Genomic DNA, 15,601 nt, shown 5'->3' with positions numbered 1-15,601 from the left:
AGACAGGATGTCACACCCAACACACTATCCAATAAGTTTGCCAATTTATTTGCAATCTAGTCTTTGAAATAAGTTTTAAAAAATGTGCCCCACCAATGCCAACCCTGCCCTCTGCTTTACTGATGTGCTCACTCACTTTCCAGGGAGGTTTTAGCTGCTTGGTCCTTGGATTCTCGTGTGCTTCTAGCTCTCAGATTCTGAAAACAACAAAACATGTGAAAAGGGGTGAATAATTAGGCTATGATTTTTCTAAGCACAACTTCAGTTAAAATGTAACGCTGCTGGAGTCTTAGGCCAGTAATAGTACATGGTTCGAATCCCTGCCGGTTTCTGCTCAGTCGAATTGATAATGGGCAGTCTGTTGATCAATCAATCAAATTGGACATAACCAACCTGCCGGATTTGCTTGCGATTATCGCAAGAGGCTGCTATAGCCGCTAGCAAAAATCAATGTCTTTTCCCGACGGGGACTGCTTCCCGCACCTGCACCCCCGCTGGGAGAAGACAATTGCTGATTCCCCTTTCAGCACTGCCTGTGTTGATGGGGGAATCATGCAAATTTCTTTCCTGCAACCCATGGTTGCAGGAAAGAAATTCACACCCTGTGAGGCCTGACATAGAGCAAATTTCTTTCCTGCAACTACGGGTTCGTTTCCCCCATCGTTTCCCCAGTGTTGGCAGATGAATCCCTCCCACTGAGCCATTGTGTTCTCCTGGCAGGGGGGCGGGGAAAGCTGTCATAAAAGAACAACCACCTTAACAGGGTTCTCATATTATTACTCATAACTTCATCCTCAATAATGCCCAAAAGCCTGTGACCATTTGGGGCAAATCCCATTGCACTCCCATAATTATAAATAAACAATCCCTCATCTGCTAGACATTTATGGCATGTAGGTGTTTCTCTTCTCCCCATTCTATATAACCAAAGGGGTGTATAGTACATTTGATGTAGATATCTTAATTGTATCATCTTATCTCTGGCTGAAATTACTGTGGGCATATACAATGCCAACACTTCCTCCCAATGCTCCTCCGTCAGTTCGGGTATGACCGTGCATCATCTATCCCTATTTTTTTTTTTTTTTTACTTTCAACTCCTTTCAAAACATCATAGCTAGAAATCAGATTTGTACGATCCGGATTTGGTAAGATTTTTTCCAGGTTTGTATTTTCTAATGTAATTGGTTCACTCCCAAACTGACAATGTGCCGCACGTCTTAACCTGGTGTAGTGGAATTTCCAAGAACTGCGTACACCCATCTCCCTCTGTAACTGTGCAAAAGTTTTAAAGTTACCTGTATCATATAATTGGTGAAGATACTTGATCCCAAACTTAGACCATTTATAGCCATCCTCCAATTGAAAGAAATCATCCAGACGTGGGTTAAACCAGAGTGGAGCATTGGGAGATAGGTGGAGCGGTCGATCAGCTATGTGCTTTAGGCAGATTCCCAAAACCTGTTTAGCTGATTGAAGCGTGGATTTGCTCCCTACTGTAGGAATCTCCCCTCTAAAGAAAAAGTTCAGCAGGGCTTCATAAAAGGTGGTAACCACAGCCTCCACCGTTACCGCTGCATTATTCAATTGGGAGAACATCCGACAATGAATATATACCAGATGGTATGCAAAATAATAAAGACGAAGATCTGGTAGAGCCAGTCCTCCCCTGTCTATGTGTTATCATTTACTCAAAAGGAATCACTGTGCATTTACAAAAAAACTTTGATGATGTGTCTTGCATATTGTTATAATTTAAGTGTGAAATGTATGTGAAACAAAATTAAAGATTTTCACACCTCTGAAATTTCGGCAAACTGAGCATTGGCCTGGCAGCATTTTTCCGCTGTTTCCATGGCAACCTCGTAGTTGTCAACAAAGGCGCGATAGACACCCAGCTGACTGGCCTGAAAGGTTAAAAGAGGAAAGAATAAATTGAAAATGCAGAGTGAAGAGTTAAAAAAAAAAAAAAGCCACATAAGAATTACAAATTAGGACAAAATTAACATTCAGACTAAAACAGATAGAACAAACCACAGAAGAGCAATGTGAATGCAGAAATCTGTCAGGGCTGTTATAAGCCTTAGCCGTCCCGCAATAAAATGATCCTTTGACCCATACAAGTATACAATTATAAAATTACAAGGCGCCACCACAAAATCATTACAGGAGTCAGGCTTTTGAGACTGGACAGATTTGGGTTAGAAAACCTAGGCTTTTCGAACTTCAGTGCAGATTCACTTATATCATTCATATGCCCAGCCCTATCTCCACTTCCCCTTCACCCCCATGCCCCTAGCTCATCCTTACATTCCTAAGCAGCCCATAGATGATTTGATTTTCTTTCCTTCTACCACACCTGCAGTGCTACTGTGTCCTGCGGTAAGGGCAGGGGGAGCGGGGAGCCTTCCAGGTCAGCAGAACACAGTAATTACAGGCTGGTTGTAACCAGGTTGATTGATGGATCAACTTGGGTATAATCAGCCTGCCCATAGATGGATTGAATCTTGGCTTGTCCCGGCTTTATACTCACCTGCCCCCAATCCAGCAATGTTCCAGGCAAGGCACTCGCATGCACTCTGCACTTCCATACTGTCTAATGGAGCTTCAGCTAACTGTCAACAGAAGAGCCAACTCTCCTTAGGAGTAAATGGAGAGTACAGAGAGCATAGAGCTGCACGATTAATCGTCAAGAATCGTTATTGCAATTATTTTCCCGTTGCGGTCTTCACAAAAGTGTTCTCTCTTCTCTTGTGAAGCCACAGCCCTCAAGGAAGAAAAAAAACCGGGCAGTCTGCCAAGAATCACAACATTCTTTAGCAGTGGAACTTAAGTATAAACATTGGAACAATTTGTCAAAGGAATATACTGTGTGGAAATGAGGAAAATTTAACCACTTAAACACTAAACCTTTTTCTGACATTTGTTGGTTTCAAGTTAAAATCATCTTTTTTTTCCTAGAAACTTATTTAGAACCCCCAAACATCATATTATATTTTAATATACACACACACACACACACACACACACACACACACACACATATATATATATATATAAAATGTAATATGTCTGGGGGTTCTAAATAAATTTCTAGGAAGAAAAAAATGATTTTATTTATATAATATTATTTATTTATTTTTGTAGAGACCCTAGAGAATAAAATGGTAGTTGTTGCAATATTTTATGTCAAACTGTATTTGCTCAGCGGTCTTTCACATGCAATTTTTTGGGAAAACGTACTAATGCTTAAAAATACTACTTTAATGAATTGAAAAAAAAAAATCAGTTAAGTTAGCCCAATTTTTTTTGTATAATGTGAAAGATTTTACGTCACGAGAAGTGTGATCTTTTTATTCTAAGTAAAAAAATTGTGTTTCTCATTTTGGCCAGAATCATGCAGCTCTAAGAGCGTGGACCCATTTGGCTCTAGACATGTGCATTCGTTTTCGTCCGAATGCATTTTCGTCCGAATTTCAGCTATTTTCGTTTTCGTTTTGACAAACGATAACGAAAGCACAAAATCCGAAAAACGAAAGATCCGACATAAATAAATGCTTTATTTTCGTTTTCGTTGTTACAACAGTTCGATATAGAATAGGAGATTCGACATGACTCTGACAACGTGTCTATAGAACCTGTGGTCGAATGTGCCTAACCTTACCTCTATTAGTCCAAGATTATATAGAGAAAATATTCGACAGAGAAAAGATTTGACGGAGAGAAAAGATTCTGCAAGTTACTGTCCTAAAAAGTGTTTGGGGACCCGGGTCCTGCCCCAGGGGACATGTATCAATGCAAAAAAAAGTTTTAAAAACGGCCGTTTTTTCGGGAGCAGTGATTTTAATAATGATTAAAGTGAAACAATAAAAGTGTAATATTCCTTTAAATTTCGTAGGGGGGGGGTTGTCTATAGTATGCCTGTGAAGGGGCTCATGTTTCTGGGGCTTAGAATTGTCCCTGCACAAAGTGTCATTTATGCAGGAAAAAAAGTCCTTTAAAATCACTCGCAGCTATTATGAATTGTCGGCTCCCGTAATACAGAGAACACTCATTGAAAGTCATTGATAAAAAAATAAATAAATAAAAAAAAAAGCGTGGGGGTCCCCCAAATTCAATTACCAGGCCCTTCAGGTCTGGTATGGATATTAAGGGGAACCCTGCCTCAAATTTAAGAAAAAATTTGACGTGGGGTTCCCCCTAAATATCCATAACCAGACCCTTCAGGTCTGGTATGGATATTAAGGGGAACCCCGCGTCAAATTTAAAAAAAAATTGACGTGGGGTTCCCCCTAAAAATCCATACCAGACCCTTTATCCGAGCACGCTACCTGGCAGGCCGCAGGAAAAGAGGGGGGGACGAGAGAGCGGCCCCCCCTCCCTCCTGAACCGTACCAGGCCACATGCCCTCAACATTGGGAGGATGCTTTGGGGGTCTGTGACCCCTCAAAGCACCTTGTCCCCATGTTGATGAGGACAAGGGCCTCATCTCCACAACCCTGGCCGGTGGTTGTGGAGGTCTGCGGGCGGAGGGCTTATCAGAATCTGGAAGCCCCCTTTAACAAGGGGACCCCCAGATCCTGGCCCCCCCCCCTGTTTGAAATGGTAAGGGGGTACAAAAGTACCCCTACCATTTCACAAAGAAAGTGTAAAAAAAATGGTTAAATAAAACAAACACACTTTTGAAAAATTCCTTTATTAAAAATAAAAAAATAAAAAAAAGATTCCAGCGGCGGTAATCCACTCTTCCTATCCAGCGACGGACGGTCATCTCTCCAGCGGTCTCATCTCTCCAGCGCAGCGAATCCTCCATCCTTCTTCTGTCTCCGCAGAGGAGACAATGCAAGGATTCCGGCTGCCTGACGTTTCTTATATACGGAGGGCGGGGCCACCCGTCACCTGACCCCGCCCCCCTCTGACGCAAGGGGAAACCCGGGGTTCCCTGTGACGTATGGGTGACCCCGCACCCCTCTGATGTAACACAGGCAGGTTTCCGTTACATCAGAGGGGGGCGGGGTCACCCATACGTCACGGGGAACCCCGGGTTTCCTCTTGCGTCAGAGGGGGGCGGGGTCAGGTGACGGGTGGCCCCGCCCACCGTATATAAGAAACGTCAGGGAGCCGGAATCCTTGCATTGTCTCCTCTGCGGAGACAGAAGAACGAAGGATTCGCTGCGCTGGATGAGATGAGACATCGCTGGAGAGATGACCGTCCGTCGCTGGATAGGAAGAGTGGATTACCGCCGCTGGAATCTTTTTTTTATTTTTTTATTTTTAATAAAAGAATTTTTCAAAAGTGTGTTTGTTTCATTTAACCATTTTTTACACTTTCTTTGTGAAATGGTAGGGGTACTTTTGTACCCCCTTACCATTTCAAACAGGGGGGGGGGGCGGGATCTGGGGGTCCCCTTGTTAAAGGGGGCTTCCAGATTCTGATAAGCCCCCCGCCCGCAGACCTCCACAACCACCGGCCAGGGTTGTGGAGATGAGGCCCTTGTCCTCATCAACATGGGGACATGGTGCTTTGAGGGGTCACAGACCCCCAAAGCATCCTCCCAATGTTGAGGGCATGTGGCCTGGTACGGTTCAGGAGGGAGGGGGGGCCGCTCTCTCGTCCCCCCCTCTTTTCCTGCGGCCTGCCAGGTTGCGTGCTCGGATAAAGGGTCTGGTATGGATTTTTAGGGGGAACCCCACGTCAATTTTTTTTTAAATTTGACGCGGGGTTCCCCTTAATATCCATACCAGACCTGAAGGGTCTGGTTATGGATATTTAGGGGGAACCCCACGTCAAATTTTTTCTTAAATTTGAGGCAGGGTTCCCCTTAATATCCATACCAGACCTGAAGGGCCTGTTAATTGAATTTGGGGGACCCCCACGCTTTTTTTTTTATTTATTTATTTATTTTTTTATCAATGACTTTCAATGAGTGTTCTCTGTATTACGGGAGCCGACAATTCATAATAGCTGCGAGTGATTTTAAAGGACTTTTTTTCCTGCATAAATGACACTTTGTGCAACGACAGTTCTAAGCCCCAGAAACATGAGCCCCTTCACAGGCATACTATAGACAACCCCCCCCCCCCCTACGAAATTTAAAGGAATATTACACTTTTATTGTTTCACTTTAATCATTATTAAAATCACTGCTCCCGATAAAACGGCCGTTTTTAAAACTTTTTTTTGCATTGATACATGTCCCCTGGGGCAGGACCCGGGTCCCCAAACACTTTTTAGGACAGTAACTTGCAAATTAGCCTTTAAAATTAGCACTTTAGATTTTGAACGTTGGAGTCCCATAGACTTTAATAGGGTTCTAAAGTATGCTATATACTAGCTCCGTCGAATCTTCTTTATACATTCGACAGACACCATAAGCCTTCAAAGACAGATTCGACCGTAATTTATGTGGATTTTCGGACGAATGCAATTTTTGAACGAAAAACGAAATAAATAAAAACGAATTTCGGGAGTAACTAAATAAATTAAGTTTTCGGACGAAAACGAAATTCCGAAACGAAATATTTTACTCTGCACATGTCTATTTGGCTCTACAATCTAGACAGTAATATCTTCCTGGATCAGGGGCAGGGGAGTATAAAGCCTGAAGGGATGTTATATTGTTGAGTTGCCTGTGGGATTATGCATTGTTTAAACTTTACATCTACTTTAAATGCAGTCCTGGTATAGAGACCTGGGCCATTTTCATATGAGCTTGTGAAATGTATTTCATAATTGTTTGCTGAATGCTATTGCTCCTTATGAAGCCAGACCATACTGTCTCCCCCATACTTTTGGCTATGTAATAATTGTATGGTCTATAGTAACAGTTGCACCTTCCTCTTTCTATTTTTAATAGGAAAAGAAAACCGCTATATAGCATCAATACCACCCACATTTTACCTTCCTTACTCATTTAAAAACACTCAATCTGTCACGGAAGTTTCCTAGTCAAAAGGTCTTTTTCTGGCCATATGCTATGAGAACAGTTTTGTTAATGCTCCAAAATGACTCCATTCCTGTCCCCGCAATGCCTGAAGCACATTCATTTATGGACCCATGGTCATATAACAGACAAAGCAAATTCCAAACATTGTTCTAGAAGCCTAGCACAAGTTAAAAAGGACATTTTTTTTGTAATTAAGATGTGTTATAATCACTGTCTGCTGAAACCAGAATTATAATATTTTCATTAAACTACACACAGATGACATTCTATATTTAGTTTCCGGGCTACACACTCACCAGTTTTTGGAAGAGGTCCCCTACTCTCTGCTGGTGGCTCCATTTCTGCACCCGTGGAAACAACGCATCATAAAACTCTTTATGGATTTCATACAACTCTGGGACTTTGAAGAAAATTGTTTCAATCTGCTGGATGGTCAGAACTGGCTGGGAGGTGGTTGCTGCAGCTTTAAGGGGTTTCATTGGCTGCAGAAGGAAAGACAACATTAGGCTTTAGATCCTGTGGACAATATTGTACATATAAACATATAGGCATCTGTTGACTTACCAGAAGCAGAGCCTCAAGGTGGCTAAGGTAGGTCTCTTCACTTGCCAAGATTGCAGAGAGCACCCACTTCCTCATCTCTAGGCCCTTCTCAATATCCAGGTCATTCTGTAGGAAGAGAAGGGCAGTTTAAGCCAGTGCTGGGGAACAGGGGCTATATGTAGACCTTATACGTGGCTTCTGTACTGTAATCAGCTCTTTGGAGTTTTAATGTGTTACTAAACCCACAACAGTAAAATAAGTCTGTATATACAGTAAAATATGCTTGTTATACTCACTGTGGAACCTAAGGGGTTAACCTTGTGCATTGTTTCTCTGATTCTCCCCTTCTTCCACAGTCCCCAATCCATCTCCTGATAGTACAGAGCTCAGTTTGGTGTGTATTGATAGAGAGTTTTTTTTTTTTTTTTTTTATAGGCGGTTGCATGTGATTGGCACAGGGCCAATCAGCACTGTCCAGACAGAGGGTCATGAGTTTTGCAGCCTCATAGCACAGAGGAGAATGGAAAACTCCTCATACAAGCTTTAGCTCAGCTGGACACTGATAGAAGTCATAAAACTGCTATATGCTGCTGATGAGAAAAGCTATTAATCAGTTAATATGTACTAAAAGACCCCTTTCACACTGGGGCGCATTGCAGGTGCTACAGCGCTAAAAATAGTGCATGCAGAGCACCCTAAAACAGCCGCTGCTGTGTCTCCAGTGTGAAAGCTCGAGGGCCTTCACACTGGAGTAGTGCGCTTGCAGGACGTTAAAAAAACTCCTGCTAGCAGCATCACACATTTTTTTGCACTGCTCTGTCATCAGGGTGATGGACTGCTAACATAGGGGTCTACAGGTGTGGCACGTTCATGGGAATCCTCAGCTAAACTGTACCAATGTTAAAACTGCTACTTGTGTAACTATTATCATCATCATAAGATTTGTTTCTAATAACAATATTAAAAATAATATTTGATGTACTATTACATGTGTTTTCACTAGCAGCATGTTTGGAGGCTTAAACTAAATTTGAATTATTCAAATGCAAAGTGAGATTTTACCTGTTTATTACAATTTACGCAGTGCTTTACATAACCACTTAATGCTAAGTGACGTACGGATACGTTGCCCAGCTTTGAGTAGTAATACAGGGATGATGCTTTCTTGTAAAAGCAATCCTAGCAGCTAGTTGGGGTAGCACAGTGGCCAAGTAGTTAGCACTTCTGCCCAGCAGCACTAGAGTCACCGGTTCAAATCTCAATCATGACACTACCTGCCTGGAGTTTGCATGTGCTTGCATGGGTTTCCCCTCGGCTTCCTCCCATGTATCAAAGACATGATAGTAGGTTAATTGGATCTTGTCTAAATTGGCCCTAGTAGGTGTATGTATGTGAGTTAGGGACCTTAGATTGTAAGCTACTTGAAGGCAGGGATGAATGTGAACGTACAATATACTGTCTATGTAAAGCGCTGTGTAATTTGACAGCACTTTACAAGTATCTGTAATAATAGGATTTATTTTAGAAGCAGTGGGAGGGGACACCAACCCCCCCCCCCCCCCGCCACTGTTGAGTGCTCTCCCATCCCACCTGGTGACCCGATTGTGCAGCTAAGATCTGCCTTGTTTACATGGGCATACCGTCACTCTACTTCTCTCGGAACGTTCGCCAGGTTTCCGGTGGACATGCTGATTGGCTCCCGCTGTGCCCAATCACAGCGGGAGCAGGGCTCTGGCAGCGTGCGTGCGCCCCAGTATCAAAGAAAAAAAAAAAAAAATCACGTACAGGTATGCGATTTTGCACTTAAGGCCCACTCTGCTCCAGTATATGTGGGGCGATCCTTAACCGGTTAGCCAAGGTTTATTTTTGGGATTAAAGAATGTCATAATGCTGACTGCTGAGCTGACAGGGGGAGAGGGAGAGAGAAGACAGGGGACACAGGAACTTTTTTTAAACTATTGTTTTATTCCAGGTTTTTTTTTAGAACATGAGGTAAATGGCACAGCACTGTGCTGTCTATCATGCTTTATCCACTTAAGGACCGGAAGGATTTACTCCCTTAAAATGACCAGGCCATTTTTTTGCAATACGGCACTGCGCCACTTTAACTGACAATTACGCAGTCGTGAGACATTGTACCCAAAAAAAAAGGTAGTTTTAATTTTGGTGGTATTTGATCGCCTCTACGTTTTTTATTTTTTGCACTATAAACGATCGACACTATAAAAGAGCGTCAATTAAAAAAAAAAAGCTATATTTGTTACTTTTTGCTATAATAAGTATCCCCAAAAAAATAAATAAAAACAAAAAAATTTCTTCCAAAGTTTAGGCCAATATGTATTCTACATATTTTTGGTAAAAAAAAGAAAAAATGAATCGCAAAAAAAGCATATATTAATTGGTTTACGCAAAAGTTATAGCGTCTACAAAATAGGGAATAAGAGTTATGGCATTTTTTTATTTTTTGTACTAGTAATGGTGGTGATCACCTATTTTTAGCGGGACTGCGACATTGTGGCAGATGGATCGGACACTTTTTTTGGGACCAGTGACATTTATACAGCGATCAGTGCTATAAAAATGCACGATTACTGTCTAAATTACACTGGCAGGGAAGGGGTTAACACTAGTGGTGATCAAGGGGTTAAAGGTGTTCCCTGGGAGGTGTTTAACTGTGAGGGGAGTGTACTGACTGGAGGAGGAGAGAGTTTGCTGTTTCTGATCACTAGGAACAGACTATCTCTCTCTAGTCAGAACAGGAATCTGTTTGTTTACATTGACAGATCCCTGTTTTGGCTCTCTGGAATGATCACGGGTGGCTGGCAGACATCGCGACTCACCCACTGTATCTATTGCACGAACTGACGTACAGCTACGGCGATTTGGGGATAAAACCATATTAAGATCGTCAGCCCGACTCGAGACCCTCACTGCACACTTGATGCGTATATTAATACGGCATTTTTGATCCATTGATTTGATAAGACATCCTCTGAAAATAAGTCCTGATGTGTTTTTTTGTAGCCAAAATTAATATGAGACACAGCCTTATTTTTGAGGAAACATGGCAAGTAGTTTTCTAACAAAAATTACAGATTTTTACGTGTAAACAAAAAGTAAAAAAGGGGGGGGGGATGGGGGAGTCCAAGATAGCGCTGTGAGCAGATGCATATAGTGTCTGAGCTCCCAGGGACCGGCTTCAAAATCAGCTTTTATCGTTTGCAGACCCATTTATACCGACAGATCTGTGTCCTCACTGCCTTAATGTCACCTCCACGGTATGCATGGGTGAAGATCGCAGGCAAAATCCATTTGCACGGCCACAATGCCTAACAACGGGGGTTAGGCCGCAGCCGCAGCCTCACCTAAATCCCCTGCACGCATGGAGACCCAGCCCGGAGGAACCCAAATGGAAGCCTGCCCTGGTGGCAGACTTTAAAGCGGCCATGCAGGCAATCACTACCTTGACCGATGAGGTGGACCACATTCAGGCTAATGTGGAATTCATCCGTAAGGATTTTGACTCCTTCTGTGGCCGGATGACTGAGGTGCAACAGAGGGTCTCTCAGACCGAAGTCACAGTACTGATCTACACACCTTAAAAACTAAGATTAAAAGCATTAGAGGCTTGGGGTGAAGATGCTGAAAATCGTAACAGGAGAAATAATCTATGCATTTTGGGCCTCCCTGAGGGGGCTGAAGGGGCTGAGGGTGCTGACCCCACCACCTTTGCTGAACATCTGCTGCAACAATTGCTTCCTTCTGCTCTCCATTTTTTTAGCAAGCAGAAGGAAGCAAGCTCACCGCATACCCACCACTAGGGGTCCCCAGCAAGCACCACCCTGCACTTTCATCTTTAAACTGCTCCATTTCGGTGATTGTGACTTGGGAATGAGAGAGGCCAGATCCCAAGGTGAATTACTCTTTGAAAATACCAAACTCCTGGTCTTTCCAGATTATTCGCTGGAAACAGAAGCAACGAAAATACTTTGATGCGGTGAGAGCCAGACTCCGCTCCAAGAGTGTTAAATACAGTATGTTTTTTCGGGCCAGACTGCGGGTGGAAGACGGTGAGTCTGTTCGGTTTTTTATATCCTCTGAGGAGGCCTCAGCCTGGATTGACACCGATCATTGCTGCTGACTGATCTTCTAAATAGGCTGCGGATGTCAAGTGCCTCCTAGGCCTACGATCCTACTACACTGGCTGACTGGCTCCTTAACTGCTATACTTCATGTCACAAGTTCACGACAGGTCCCATGGTTCTACATGGGGAAGTAGATGTTGTTTGTCACCCTGTGACACATCCTTTGTTACTCCTGCCTGGATATCAGAATTATCCACTCTTCCCCTTTCTCCTATGGCCTGTTTCATTACACCTACTGCCCTATGCAGTTATGCTGCTCAAGTTTGTACCCCAGTGGCCGCTGGAAGGCCACCCACATTTCTGATCCAGTTCTGAACTGTGCGATAAATGCGTGCTAATTGACTGAAGGACTGCGGATGCCATTCTGCGCGCGTTCCCCCCTTGAAGGCTATTTGCCTCTGTTTTGGGTTGGGTTATTATGCCTCCCCAGGGTTGGGGTTGGTTGGGACCGTTTTGTTGTATTTTTTTCATTTATTTCAACTTCACAAGCGACATGCCTCTTCACATCACAGGGTACCAAATATTGCATGCACTGTTTTATGCGGTAATCCAGGTTCTGCTCCTAGGCCCTTTTTGGACCTCCTTGCCTAATTCTGTAATGTCTAGTGCCTATGGCTGACTGAAACAGTCTCTTGGAACACCAGAGGTCTAAACTCCTCCGTGAAGAGGTCCCTGGTTTTTCAATTTTTGAATGCCTACCATCCCCAGATTTGTATTTTACAAGATATCCTGGGATGGACATACTCTCCACCAGGGTGTGTATTCCCTCAGAGCTGTCCCCTTGGGAGGAAGCCTCCAATCTGGCAGATGTGTGGAGATGGCAACATCCTTATCAATGCTCCTACACCTGTCATTCCGCCTTGCATAAAACCCTTTTCTCGGATAGACCTAGTCTATGCTGGGGGGTCTCCAGCCTATCTCGTGGCATTTCGAAACCATGCCCCTCTTGCCTTGAAACTGAATGCGTCTACTGCCCCACAGGACGGTCTGTGGTGTTTATCCAGGTACTGGTTGTCCGACTCAAGGGTTTCTGAGCCGTATAGATCTGACATGATACACTACTGGAAGGATCAGGACCGGTCTACATATATTTCCACCTCTTGGGACGCTTTTAAAGCGTTCTCCAGAGGCAGCCTGCAGTCTCACGTCCGTGAGATACATAGGGGCTTGCGGGAGGATCTTCTGAGGGCAGGAGAGGGGGTGGCTGCCCTTGAGGTGAAGTATTCCCTGTCACGGGCTCCAAGTGTACTCTGCTTTTCAGGCGGCATTGAGAGATGTTCTTCTGCTTCGAACATCTGATATTAAAACCCAGCTGTTACATCAATCCCAACGCAAATTCGAACCTGTGGGAAAAACTGGGACTATGCTGGCATGGTTAGCCAAGGAAGAGCTCCTCACCTGTGTCTATCTTGTGCATTTGTGACGGGTCGCTGCTGACTAATCCTGCCTCTATTAATGCACAGTTTTGAATCAATCTATCAAGAGATATACAGCTCCCGGATGGTGGGCACGGACAGGAACTACACGAATACCTGGAGGAAATTGGGCAGCCATGCTTAACATCTACTTTTAGAGATGTGCTGGATGGCCCCATTATGCTGGAGGAGCTCCAGTGGGTGGTGGCTGCTCTGCAAAATGGTAAAAACACCCGGCCCCGATGCCTCCCTGCTGAATTCTTTAAGATATATGTGGAGGAACTGCTCTCCGCATTCAGGCTTATGCTCCAAAAAACCTTGGATCTCTTCCCCTTTCCATGGCTGAAGCAGTTGTTATGGTCCTTCTCAAACCTGGTAAGGCTCCAGACCAGTGCTCCTCATACCGGCCAATATCCTTCCTTAATGTGGATGCAAACATTTTGGCTAAGGTCCTGGCCAGTGCGGATCAATCCTGATTCATGCCGGGTAGGGGAACCAACATTACAATGCCTCCTTACACATCTCTCTAGAGCGGGTGGAGACGGCTCAGGGCTGGTGACCTCCTTGGATGCTGAAAAGGCTTTTTATTCAGTGGAGTGGCGCTACCTCTGGGCCATCCTACGGAAATTTGGATTTGGCCTTCGGTTTATTAAATGGGTCCAATTACTTTATCACAACCCTACAGCCCGAATACGCACTAACAATTCGTTGTCCTCTCCTTTCCCCCTGACTCAGGCTCTACTCCCTCGGTTGAGGGCATACAGGTGGGAGTGATTGTAGACAAAATATCCCTGTATGCAGACGACACTCTGCTGTTCCTGAAAGACATTTCCTCTCTTCCCCCCGGCCCTTCAAATCATTGATGTGTTTGGATCCTTCTCAGGCATTAAGGTAAATTGGGAGAAGTCACTCCTATTCCCGTTACACACCTTGGACCCACACCCAGATTAGTACTCTGTTGACCTGGACTACTGAATTTAAATATTTAGGGGTGATAAAGGCCCCTTTGTCCTCATATTTTGAGTTGAACCTCTTGCCGTTCCTTAGGACCTTCTCCGAGAATAGGTTGGCCTGGAAGTCTCTCCCCCCAGTGGATAGAGTGAACCTCGTAAAGATGGTATATTTGCCCAAGTTCCTTTAGCTCTTCTGTAGCTCCTGCCTGGTGCCTCCAGCCTCCTTCTTTAACAAACTACGGGGAATTATATCCTTTGTGTGGAATGGGAGGCCTCCACGTTTGGCCATCTCTACTTTACAGCTCCCTCTCGCTTGGGGGGGGGGTCAGTCCCTACCTAACTTTCAGGCTTACTTCTGGGCAGCGGTCCTGGCAATGGTGAGGTGGTGGTTCTCCCAACCTAAAGACAACACAGCATTTACTCTAGGAGGTGGCCATACTCCACCCTTAGTAACTTGGTGTTCAGGGGACCAAAATCCATCCCTGGAATTACAGATCTAATGCGTACCACTATTTCAGTATGGCACACACCCTTATAGCTCTCCAGAGGCATTCTCCCCACATACCACCCCCCCCCCCTTTTGGGGTAATCTAAATCTCCCACATCTGAATAAAATTCTTGACCCGCAGGTTTTGGCAACGAGAGGGATAGTAAGTCTTAAAACACGTTGTTTCAGGCGGCAAATTGCGCTTCTTCCCTGACCTTAAAGCGGAGGTCCAACTGAAATATATATATATATTTTTTTTAAAGTCAGCAGCTACAAACACTGTAGATGCTGACTTTTAATAAGCACACTTACCTGTCCAGGGTGCCCATGATGTCGGCCGCTCGAGGCCGATCTGTCCATCGGATCGGGTTGCGGCACCGCCATTTGAACTAAGGGAATCAGGCAGTGGAGCCTTGCGGCTTCACTGCCTGTTTCCTACTGCACATGCTCGAGTCGCGTGGCGCTTTGTGAATGGCTGGCTGTGTTCTGGGACACACACAGTTCCTAGAACACAGCGCGCCCCATTCCCCAGAAGACAACACGAGGAGGAGAAGAATGAATATCACCATGGAGTAGGAAGTGGCAGATTAGGAAGATCTGGCTAGCAACAGCCATTTCTGATAAGTGGTTTTTTTTTCAGATTTTTAGGAGCATTTTTATGTAATTATTTTTTTTTTTTAAGGGTGGATCTCCGCTTTAAAGATGCATATAGATTACCAAGGTGGATATTGTTCCGCTACTACCAACTTTGGAACGCATTTCACAAGCAGTTTCCATCCTCTCTCACCCTAGAATCAGACCCTGTTGAAGGATTGCTTTATTGCCAAGGTAATAGACAAACCTTTATCTTCCTTATACTTCCACCTATCTACGGTATAACCCTTACTAATAGGTTAGAAAAGACCTTTGACAAGTGGAGAGTGGAAATCCCTGACCTGACTGAGGAGGATTGGAAAAGTTGTTTGTCCCCTTTTGTGACCAATATGATCTCACCCACAGACCGTTTCCTACAAATTAAGTTCTTACACAGGGCCTACTTCACCTCAAAAAGATTGACAATGATGAACTCGGGGCCCCCGATGCCCTGTCCCAGATGTGGTAGGCAGGTGGC

The 15,601-nt window shown here is 44.2% G+C and overlaps 1 protein-coding gene across 2 annotated transcripts in view; it reads right to left on the bottom strand.

Moving 5' to 3' along the window:
• Positions 1 to 15,601, bottom strand: part of BCR (BCR activator of RhoGEF and GTPase) — a 96,378-nt gene that overhangs the window by 35,255 nt on the left and 45,522 nt on the right. For both annotated transcript variants that reach the window (XM_077461532.1, XM_077461533.1), the window contains exons 3-6: positions 7,512 to 7,616; positions 7,244 to 7,429; positions 1,800 to 1,907; positions 137 to 197 (exon numbers count right to left, since the gene is read on the bottom strand). In XM_077461532.1, coding sequence (XP_077317658.1) covers positions 137 to 197; positions 1,800 to 1,907; positions 7,244 to 7,429; positions 7,512 to 7,616 — 460 coding nt within the window. The remainder of the gene's footprint in view (positions 1 to 136; positions 198 to 1,799; positions 1,908 to 7,243; positions 7,430 to 7,511; positions 7,617 to 15,601) is intronic.

The sequence above is a fragment of the Lithobates pipiens genome, unplaced genomic scaffold (assembly GCF_037356315.1).
Source record: "Lithobates pipiens isolate NorthernLeopardFrog02 unplaced genomic scaffold, aLitPip1_a1.2 Scaffold_3, whole genome shotgun sequence".
NCBI classification, from domain to species: Eukaryota; Metazoa; Chordata; class Amphibia; order Anura; family Ranidae; genus Lithobates; species Lithobates pipiens.
Note: the sequence above shows the minus strand (reverse complement) of the source record. Positions and strands in the feature narration are given on the sequence as shown.